At 51.0% G+C, this 11,657-nt stretch overlaps 1 protein-coding gene across 1 annotated transcript; it reads left to right on the top strand.

The window, feature by feature from the left end:
* Nucleotides 1–281: 281 nt before the first annotated feature.
* Nucleotides 282–7,778, top strand: LOC121852683 (olfactory receptor 10G6-like). Its single transcript, XM_042346575.1, has 4 exons — nucleotides 282–416; nucleotides 990–1,426; nucleotides 1,767–1,938; nucleotides 7,671–7,778. The coding sequence occupies exons 1-4, from the start codon at nucleotides 282–284 to the stop codon at nucleotides 7,776–7,778; spliced, it is 852 nt and encodes a 283-aa protein (XP_042202509.1).
* The last annotated feature ends 3,879 nt before the right edge of the window (nucleotides 7,779–11,657 follow it).

Raw genomic sequence — 11,657 nt, 5'->3', positions numbered from 1 at the left:
CATAGATAATACATTCTAAGTTACACATGCATTAACACACTAAGAAAATAAACTATTTCGGAGACATATACACCATTTTTAGATTTGTGCCATATACAACACGATGACTTTAAAAAATATATTTTTTCAAAAATGTAGGTTGAAGCATTTAAAAATGTATGTAGTGATTTAAAGAAATAACTTGAAACATGACCCAATTGCATCTAATGCAGTCACCTCCCAACCTGAAGTGTACATATCAAATTACGAGCTAATCTTGACTCAAAAGACTCCTCAGGGCAATGGGTAAATCCGCAGGGCGCTGCAGCACGCACCATCCAGCCCGGAACCTCCCATCGCGCCTGAAGGCTCACGGTCACGTGGTCCCCAAAACGCATATAAATCAGCAGATTCTCAGTTCAAGCAACGAAAACAAGGTGAGTTCTCTTCTATTTTTGAGCTATTGTTCGTCAGTTATTGTTCATATTATTAGTGAGCATTTGTACGCATTTTCACAACCTGTTTTTATTTGATTATAGGTTTTCCCCTTTCATCTGGCAACAAAACAGGTGTTAAGTTGTTAAAACACCAAACTGAAACCTATTACAAGGAATAATGTCTACATTAACCACAATACTTGTGGTAAAAATGCAAAAAAAACATACTCTGATTGGTCCACACCAGCGCCATCTTTCTTTTGAGCCTCGTCTTAAACGGCGTTAGACCAAAGGACGCCAAAAGGCGAACACAGCACAAAGACAACGCACCATCAGAGTAATGAGAGCTCGGGTGAGCATCTACATCATGGAACCTCCTTTGCCAGTACCAAAATATAAAAGGTTTCAGTTTGGTGTTTTAACAACTTAAAAGCTGTTTTGTTGCCAAATAAAAAGGGGAAAAACCTATTCTCATATTTTGGTAATAGAAAAGGAGGTCCATGATGTTTTATTTAACAATGTTTTGTGACTTCAACAGGGACTGATTGATAAGGTCTCAGGCTATCAACGCAGGAGCCCAAGGAACGCAATTATGGAGAACAGAAGCTCCGTGCTCCACCTCGCACATTTGAAGCCCCGTACTCTATACATGTGCTAATATTCAGCCTGTGCCTTGCGATGTACCTAACTATAACTGCAACCAATCTGCTGGTGCTCGTGACGGTGACAGTGTCCACAGACTTACACAAGCCCATGCACATTTTTTTGTGCAATCTCGCAATTGACGACATCATTATCAGCACAGGTGGCTTGCCCAAGCAGCTGCAAGTTCTCCTGACGGGCAACAGAGAGATCCTGTACGTGTCATGTGTCGCACAGATGTTCACAATTCACATGTCTGCATTGAATGAGATTTTTACATTGGCTATAATGTCTGTTGATCGCTACCTGGCCATCTGCTACCCATTGCACTACAACACCAAGGCTACTGCAAAGAGATCAATTTTCATGCATTACTGTCCTGGCTGATGGCAGCGGTTGCGGTCAGCATTCTAGTCAGCCTTCAAATTTCAATGCAATTAAGCGAAAAAAACAGGCAAATCCAGGGCATAGTTTGTGATAATATGGGATTATTAAAGTTGGCTATCGGTGACACGAGCAAAATGGATGTTGTCGCATCGTCAATGGTTGCAACGTTTGTTGTATTTCCTCTCTGTGTGGTTGCGTACACCAACATTCGAATTTTTATTGAGTGCAAGAATTCGAGCTCTGCGTTCAGGAGAAAAGCTCTGCACACATTCAGCACGCATTTCATGGCACTCGTTGTGTTTTTCACGTAAGTTTTTTTAGACATCCTTTTGCCGCGCTTGTGAAGGATGCGAACAGCGATGGCGTCAACTTGAGATGCGCCGCTCAGTTGGTGTTCTTGCTCAGCCCGATTGCGAACGTACTCATTTATTGCCTACGCACCCTAGAGCTGAGGCTCGCAATTAATACGCAATTCAACAAGATATTGAGAAAGGTGCGTTACTGTCCAACAATCAAAGTGAATGTATCAGATCGTGGTTGAATGATGCTTAACACAAAGCACAGTTTAGGTATACCTCGGTTAACACAACTGATATGTAGATTCAATCAATCTCGATTTAAATCCACTTCCCACCCGATCTTCGGTTTTACTGCAGTTTCTGACTGGCTCGCAGGAAAATTTCTTACATTTAATAACTCTAATACTGAAGTTCTCTTAGTTGATAAAAAAACATCAATTACCTCGCATCAGCAAACTACTGTCATCCGCATCCACAACTGTCTCCTATACAGCTGCAGAAATAATTAATTAATGTTTGTGGTCTTCCTTGTCTCTGATCCTAAGTGCCCAGTATGTTCATAATGCAGCTGCAAGAGTACTCACTCATACTCGGAAGCATAATCATTTTACACCCATTTTATGATCCCTGTGCGGGCTACCTATCCAGTCCAGAATCCCCTTGAAGATCGCACTCGCAGACTTCAAATGTCTTCATGAGCTAGCCCCTGCCTATGGTTCCCCTCCAATTTTCAGTTTACTCCCCTCCCGGGTTCTCCGTCTTCTCTAGGTCTGGACTTTACCTCCCACTTAACATCCCGCAAATCAACTCCATATAATTAAAATCTGAACTGAAGGTAATTGTATTCATTAAGGCATACGCGAGAAAAAAAGGAAATAACTTTTGGACTGATTGATATAAATTCGTCGTTACATTTTTGGCAATCCACCGCCCCTCCTGTGAAGGTTTCCTGGCTTAGTTGTGAAATTGGGATTGTGGTCTGGGGTGTTGACCTATTGGACTAATTTCTTTTTTTGATCGTTTTTTTTCGTTTGTAGGCTTTTTCTTTGGTGCCATTTATTAATTGGGCTTCTTTTGCACAGTGCGCAGCCAACCATGTACATGGATTTTGTTCGTATATATAATTAACTAGCGGGAAGTACCCGGCATTGCCCGGGTCAAAAAATATTTCAAACCTACCCTTAAAAATCTAACAGAAGTCCATACTGACTGTGATGGTACTATTATGATTACAGCAGGGCATACCGACTGTGGTGGTCCCTGCTATTACTACAGTAGTACATGCTGACTCTATAGCAGTATTTATCGACTCTATAGCACAAAGTACTCACCTGAGAGAGTGGCGTGGTGAGGCCTAATCCCGTGCAGAGCCTCCGGCCTCGCCTACATTGTCCAGCCGGCCGAGGTGGCACCTTGGCAGGCTGGGGCTGGATTCTAGCCCTGACCCCCCCCCACCCCAGCCACAATCTCCCCGGCCGCTCTTCAGTAATATCTACGGCCAATAGTGTAGCATCTACCGACTGTATAGTAGTAACTGCATGCATCGGGTGGGGGGGGACATCACACAGTGAATAATTTACCTGAGCATTTAGTGTACTTAAATACCATTTCTAACGCGAAAGAAAATGTCCCCCTCAGTCCCACCGAAGGCGTGCGACTTGGTATGGCCGTCCCCCCACAAATGGTGTGTGAGTTGGTACGGTCGTGCATGCGTCATTAAAAAAACATAGCAGAAAAAAATCGCACTAAATCGCCAATTAAACTAATTAAAAGTTTACGGATGTGAAAAAGGAATAGCACTTGCTCACGGCGTGGCACCTGGCAATTTTTATTTAATGTTAACCTGACCATTGGAGAGCCAAATCCTTCACAAGTGCGCAAACACAAGCAAACCCACACACAAACCCACACAAACCACGCCACAAACCCACAGACAAATTTGACTTTGATATATATAGAAGATGTACAGCATTGTGGATGCTGTTGACATGACACTGTATGGAATTTAATATTAGGAGTCATGATATCACTCCGTTTTTAGAAAGGTAGATATAACATGGGAGGCATACGGATGCACTCCAGAACTTCAGACAAAGGGGGTACATTAGGAAAACATTTCTGCACAGTAGCCTTCACTTTGTCTGCTTGGTTTAAAATGGTCTTTAAGTTGGACTACACTAACCCTAACGAACGCGCCACTTCACTTTTCATCTCTCTTGCCTCTACCCTCCTATGATGGGTATTTTCGCTTCCAAATAGATGGATTTAAGCTGCACTTCTTGCCCAATAAGGCCACTAGATGGTCGGTGACCGCATTGTGCGCTTTAAGATGCACTTCTATGGCCGTCTGGAACGCTCTTCCTTCCGAAATTAGAAAGACACTGGAGCTAAGCACTTTTAAAATCTAGATTGAAAACTAAATTCTTTAGAACTGCTTTTTGTTTTGAGCTTCTTGTCCTTCCCCCACCACCGATTAGCACCGTTGGCTGCATACGGTGGTGCGAAAGAATGTCAACATACATAATGGAGGTAGTAAAATCACTATATCACTAAAAAAGACACGATAACATTTTACCAGCACGAGGTGCTCGAGCAAATGGCAGGCGGGAGAAGGGAAGATTGTGCCCAGTGAGGGAGACTTGCGAAGCTTTTCACTGATTGACTGCTGTTCACTTACAGCAAAACAAACCCCACTCGGTCGCGTTCACAATTATACTCTTGAATAGATGTGCATAATTTCTGAAGATGTTTTTTTGTCGTTGAAACAATATGGGGAGAAGTGGCCCTCCACGGCCGACTTCGTTATGAAGGACCTTCGTTCCCAGAGGATTCGTTAACAGAGGTATTACTGTGGCCAACTCCTCATGCAATGAGTACAAACTTTAATTCGGCTACTCAGTGTAAATTTCATGAAATTCTATCCACCATGGTACTTGTCACGTTTCATAACTTAAGGATTTCTTTAGGCTGTGTGGTTGTATACAGGTCTCCAATGCTGAGTGGAGACCTTTATATCCAATCAAACTATATATACTCAATACAAATCTATCTAAAATATGTTATTCTTACAAAACTTTAATGATATTGTCTTATTCGGTAATAATGAAATATATTGTTAAGAATCAATGTCCTGCTCAATGTCGTAGTTAAGGGAAGCGCATGACCTAATCGTGTGGAATGTTGTGCTGGATGTTGCTTGGGTGGCTGACCACCATGCATACAACTCGTATTTGTCGGCTGTTGTAAAATACAGGGTTGTGCTGCACTCCTATGCTCCCATCTCCAAATCCACAACACGCAACTGACCAGCCTGGTGAAATATGGTGAACCCATTCAGTATATAGATCTCCCGGCTAGCAGTGGATTGACAAATTGGCTGTACATACACCGTAAGTCATACATATATTGCTCTCAGAGGGAATTCTAATCCCACCAACCCAGATTGCCCCCACACACCCCATACCTACTGTATCCGCCCACCGCTACCTGTTGATTTAAGGTAATAAAAGCTTAGAATCAAATACGTGAGGCGGCCACAGGCCAACTAGTAAAGCATAAATGTGCTTCAATTTACTGTATTTAAATGAAAAAATGTCTCTACACAAACACAGGAGTCATTTGCGTACGTGAACATCGCATCATGAGTTTGATTATACGTCCAAGTTGTGCTTCCATCACTAAAAACAGTACTATTTATTCTTTAAAATGCAATTGCATTAGATAACAAAATAGCATTATAATGCATTAACAAAAGGCACGAATTAGCTTCGCGTGAACGCAATGTGCTCTTTGAATTGTGTTCGTGTGGAAATAATAGACACCAAAAGTTTTAATGGCAATCAGTGGGCGACGCGCACAGCAGCTTGTATTTCAATTGAGGTGGCATTTGGTTGCACGGGGTCAATCAAGTTATCTGAACACATAATGGATGTGTGTGCTACAGCGTCTGCCGTGGTAACACTCGTGCCCGACAGCAAGAAAGGCCTGGGTTCGATTCTCAACTCAATCGTGGAGTTTGTCCCCCCCCCCTGTTCTGCACGGGGTTTAATTTCTGAGTTCTCCAGTTTCCCAGCTCAACAAAAAAAAAAACTCCTGCAACTTGGTTTCGGCCAAACATTCCGATGAAAAAAAATCACCTGCAAATTACTCAATTGGCATGAACGTGAAACGACGAGAACGACAAACTCTTATCAACACACTGTAACAAATACTGGGTCCGGGCTTCATGCTTGGTCTTGAAGCTCGTGCCTTCCTTCTAACGTCCCCTCCCCTTGTGCTCTAGCCCTTTAATATCTTTTGAGCACCCTTTCTCGAATGTTCCCTCACTGCCCCCCCCCCCTAGTCAATCCCCTGTCCTCCTCTAATGGATCCCAACCGTCGCCTCTGGGTTCCGCTCTGTTTCCCGCCTATTCTCATTCAAATGTAACGAGATCATGCACAAAAAATAAACGTAATGACCACATGACCGAGTCCGGTGTCGATGTTCTGAGGTCGCTTGGTATGTATTGCAGGAGAGAATAAACAGGAAAATCCAAGGTGTTTATGACGAACCCGGGCAATTTAACAACTACAAAGACTCACACTTACGTCATATATACGCGTAATAATATATACGTATTTTAACCCTGCATATTTAGAATCGTTGAGACCTCAACAGGTGAACTCAACGGAGTGATTTCCCAAGGTTAACCTCGAGATCAGTGATCAAAAGCCTCGCGTATTTGGTTCAACCGTTCTGTTCCCCACGTTTATGAGAAGCAAGTCCACCACCCGAGTCGCACTTGGCAAGGGGGACTCTACTGTTGACACCAACTCCTGTAGGGCACCAACACCGGTTATTGACGACCAGAAGTCTCTACCCCGGTGCCCTGACTGAGCCTTTGTCTCCCAATACCAATAACCCCAACCTATAGCCATTTAGTGACAGTGGCGTCACCATGAAGCCTCTGCCAGGCTAGGTGCACTTTGAGGCCACGTGAAGTGTCAAAGGCTCGTTGACATGAGGAGGTCTCAGGACAGACCCAGCAGGTGCCATGGGTTGGCTGGCTGAGATTACTGAAATGACTGAGATGAGATTTAACAAAAAAAGACGACGTTCACCCCGTATAGCCTCTCAACGCGGACGGACTGTTCGAGGTGCGGTAAACAAGTGCTGTTAATGGCCAGTAACAAGCAGCATCAAGGAGGGCCGTTGTGGGGGCCGTTGGCCCCCGGGGTCCCTCCCGCCTGCATCCCCTATTCCGTTTACGTTACCCCACCTCCCTATTACTCGCTACGGTTTCGCCGGCATTCGAATGCGACGCCCCTACTGTTACAGCCTCGCGCCGCGCTCCCACGCTGCGAGCATACGTGCGCACATCATCGTCAATCAAACGCCGTGCTCGCAGTATAGCCCTGTGCGGCACGTTACCAATGCGCATCCGTATCCGACATGTAACGAACGTATGCACACACACACACGCCGCTCCGTGCACTCCAACTCCACACCAACTACGCAAGTTATGATCGCGCACCTGTATCACACACGGAGTGAACACACGCGACACCCACTCTTGCGCCGCTCTGCGCAGCGCTCGCCGTCTGCTGGCCGCTTGCGTTATGATCGCGCACCTGGGGTACGCCTATTACGCACGCCGCGAGCTTACGCACACACAGTACCACACGCGTTCCCACACGCAACCCGCGCGCTCAGCTCCGCGCAGCGCTCACTCACGTGGCGAACCACTGTGCACACAGCGCACCCACACGCTCACACTGCACGACAAGATCACGCGAGACCACGCTTCGCTATTAATGATTTATTATATGCCACCTGCGAATTGATGTTGAATCAGTGAGTCGACGAGGCTGGCCTATTCCACTAAACCTGTACCTATTCCCTATTTATCGGCTATGATTCTAATTCACCTTCTTACTCACTGTTAAGTGTCCACGGCGGTCCGCTGATCCTTGTGTTAACCGCGTGCCTCGGTGCGTCGCACGGACGTCCGGGTCGCTGGCTCGAGCTGCGTCTGGTCGCCTGGCGCTGGAGTAAGAGAGCGATTTCCCCTCTGCGCTCCTCTATTTATCCTCCCTACCTCCAAAGGGGATGCTGCGCTGAACAATGGGCTCGTGCACCCCAAGCCCGCGCACGGCAGTCCCCAGGCGCTGTTGATATGCTAATCAGTGAGCGACGTTGGCGGCGTACATCCTAATTACTCCCTTACCCTTCCTAACAATGGGGCCTGCGCGCTCAAGCGCAATTATCCCAACCCCCATGACTATGCGCAACAGCCCCTGTGACCCCGCTATTCATGCTGTCTCGTGCCTCCCCTGCTTGCCCCGTCGACTCGTGGGGGTGTGTGTGGGGGGAAATGCGCCTCAACCGCGGTGGCCGAATGCCCCACGCCGCGACCACACCATATTAAGGCCGGCAGCAGCGCCGCGGTACCACGTAGCACGGGGGAGGTCATCCAATTCCCTGATCGCCGGAAACCGTGAGAATTAATCCCGATAAGGGTCTCTCGGATAAAAACCGGTCGATCAGGTAACCTTCCCTTCCAGCTCTATGGGGGGGGGGGGGATGCGTGCGGGTGTGTGCTTATGTGGGGCGGGTGATGGGGGCAGTGCGGTGGGGGAAGCCGGGCGGCTCCCTGGCTCGGCAGAGCGGCCCCGTCGCTGTGGCACCACATAGCCCCCCGGGGTGCCAGTCCCCGTCCCGGGTTGACTTGAGCACCTCGCCTGGGTTGCCCCCACGAGGTATCGCCGCGGGGTCCGCGGGATTCGCCCGGCCCTTGTGGCTGGCCTCGGGGGTGGCGGCTCCGTCTCCTGGGGCTCCGGCGGTGGTCTCCTCCTCCATTCCAACGGCTCCCCTCGGCCTCTGGCACCTGCGGGCTGGGGAACAAACTCAGAGCGGTGGGGTTTAAGGGTCGCCGTCCTCGTCGCCCCCGGCCCCGCCCGGGGCCCCTCGGAGCCCTGGGCTCCGTGGGGCCCATATACTGCGCGAGGCCCCCGGGCACGGGGGATGCGGGTACTCCGGGATTTGGGGCCTTCGGGTGACGGGGTTCTCTCTCGCCGGGGCCGCTTTCCACGGTTTTAAGCGGCGGACATTGACCACCGTCTCTCGACCCCTCTCCCCGCCATCAATTAGTACCGTCCAGGGGGAGATCTGTCGCACCACGGTCCAGGGTCCCCGCCAGTAGGTCGTCAGTTTCCCCACCTGCCCGGCCCCGACGCGAGGGGTGTGTAGCCACACCTTAGCACCTGTCAGGAATAAGGGGGGTTCCATGCGGGGTCGGGTGCCCTGTTCCTGCCGCCGATGCGCGGCTTCCCCTTGCGGGTATGCTCGGCCTCGGGCTTCTCGTAGGGTCTCCAACAGGTGTTCCACGGGGCGGCTTCCCTCCTCCGGCTGGGGGAAGGGACGCCGAATAGCAGATCTGCGGGTAAACGAGACTCACGGCCGAACATCATTAAAAACGGGGTTTGTCCCGTCGACGTGTGTACGGTGGTGGCGTAGGCGAAAAGGGCGTAGGGGAGGTGTTCATCCCAATCCCGTTGATTTGCGGCCGCCATACGTTTGAGTTTCCCCGATAAGGTCTGATTCATGCGCTCCACCATCCCGTTCGCCTGGGGGTGGTACGCTGTGGTTCGGTCCTTCTGGATTCCGAACTCTCGGCACAGTGCCTGGAACAACTCGGCCTCGAACTCGCTACCCTGGTCGGTGAGGACTCGTTCTGGGATCCCGTGCTTAAGTACGTAGTGTTCCACAAATGCCCGGGCCACCACCAAGGCCGTTTTATCAGGGATGGCCACTGCCACGGGGTAGCGGGTGAAATACTCTACTGCGACTAGGATATATCGGTTGCCTCGATGGGATCGCGGGAATGGCCCCTGTAGGTCGATCCCGACCAGCTGATTCGTGCGGCTGACGCGGAACGGCCTTAGGGGTACCTGGTATCGTGCCGGTTTCGGCCCGCACTGCTGACAGGCGCGGCAGCCCTGTACCCAGGCCGCCACGTCTTGTGCCAATTTGGGCCAGAGATACTGGCGACGCAGGGTCTCTCGAGTACGTCGTTCCCCATCGTGGCCCCCGAGTGGGTGGTCATGCACCAGCCGTAGCAGCTGGGGTCGCACCTGGGCAGGAACACAGATGCACCCCGGCTGGCCGGCCTCGGTTAACTCCCGTACCACTCCGTTCCGCACACACAACCGGGCATACAAACCGCTCCAGGGTCCTGGTAGGGCGCTCTTTTCCTCCCGCAGTGCCGCCTCCACTGCCGCCAGATCCGGATCTCGCTGCTGGGTCTGTCTCAGCTGCTCGTCGTTTAGGCCCGGGAAGGCGCAGCCGACGTCCTCCTGGATCCGTCCAATCGGGTCCCGAGCCGCGGGTCCCGCGCTTGCCGGGCGGTCGACGGGATCCTCAGTGCCACCTGTGAGGGTTTCCGTGGCGCACACTGCACTCTCTCTCGCTGGGGGGGGTCAGTGGCCGCGGCCTCTCGGGGGTCCGTTGCCTGCCGGCAGCGTCCCCCCGTGAAACACGGGCAGGCCTCCTCCGCCCTCGTCTCGGCGTACACCGTGGGTCGCCTCGACAAGGCGTCCGCGTTTGCATGCGTCCGGCCAGCCCGATACTCGATTTGCAGGTTGTACTCCTGCAACTGCGCCAACCACCGGGCCATCTGCCCCCGCGGCTCCTTGAATGTAAGAAGAAACTGCAGAGCATAATGGTCAGTGCGTACGCGACATCTCCTGCCGTACAAATACGGCCGGAACTGTTTGCATGCGAAAATCACGGCGTACAACTCTTGGCGGGTCACGCAATAGTTCAGCTCGGCCCCACTCAAGGTCCGGCTGGCGTACGCGATGACTCGTTCCGTCCCATCCTGTACCTGTGACAACACCGCGCCCAGCCCGCTGCTGCAGGCGTCGGTGTCCAAAATAAAATCGGTGGTAAAATCGGGGAAAGCGAGGGTGGGGGCGTGGGTGAGGTGGTCTTTGAGAGTGGTGAAGGCCGTCTGGCAGGCCCCCGTCCACTGATAGGGGTGCTTAGGGGAGGTGAGTTGGGTGAGGGGGCGTGCAATCTCGCTGAATCCCTTTACAAATCGACGATAATAGGTGGCGAGCCCCAAAAATGATCTGATCTCCGTCAGATTCCTTGGCCGTGGCCACTCCACTACGGCGCGTACCTTCTCCGGATCGGTGCGCACGCCTGCCTCGCTGACGCGATGCCCGAGGTACCCCACCTCGCGTTGTGCGATGTAACACTTACGTGGCTTGAGCTTGAGATGAGCCGCTCGCAGTCGCTGGAACACCTCTCGAAGCCTGGACCAATGCTCAGACAAAGATCTACTGAACACTATCACATCGTCCAAGTAAATCAGGCACTGTTCCCACTGCAAGCCCCGCATCACCAACTCCATCAACCGCTGGAACGTCGCGGGCGCGTTAGTGAGTCCGAACGGCAACACTCGAAACTCAAACAGGCCCATCGGGGTGGTGAATGCTGTTTTTGGCCGATCCTCCTCCGTCATCTCCACCTGCCAGTAACCGGACGCCAGATCGAGGGTGGAAAAATATCGCGCTCCGGCGAGACTGTCGAAGGTGTCGTCGATGCGGGGTATGGGGAAGGCATCGCCGAGCGTGACTGCATTTAGTTTACGGTAATCGACGCAGAACCGGGTTGACCCATCCTTTTTCGTTACTAGTACCACCGGGGCTGACCAGGGGCTCGCCGAGGGCTGAATTATGTTATCGCGAAGCATGTCCCCAACTGCCTCTTTGATTTGGGCGCGTTCGGGTGCGCCCACTCGGTACGCAGGGAGTTTGATGGGTCGGGCTGCACCGGTGTCAATTTGGTGCTTAACAAGATCGGTCCGACCCACGTCCGAGTCGTGTTCACTGAATACGTCGGCATACTCCCGCAGTAACTCGCGCAGCC

The sequence above is a fragment of the Callorhinchus milii genome, unplaced genomic scaffold (assembly GCF_018977255.1).
Source record: "Callorhinchus milii isolate IMCB2004 unplaced genomic scaffold, IMCB_Cmil_1.0 Scaffold1030, whole genome shotgun sequence".
Taxonomy (NCBI): Eukaryota; Metazoa; Chordata; class Chondrichthyes; order Chimaeriformes; family Callorhinchidae; genus Callorhinchus; species Callorhinchus milii.
This window is presented reverse-complemented; position numbering and strand designations above follow the sequence as displayed.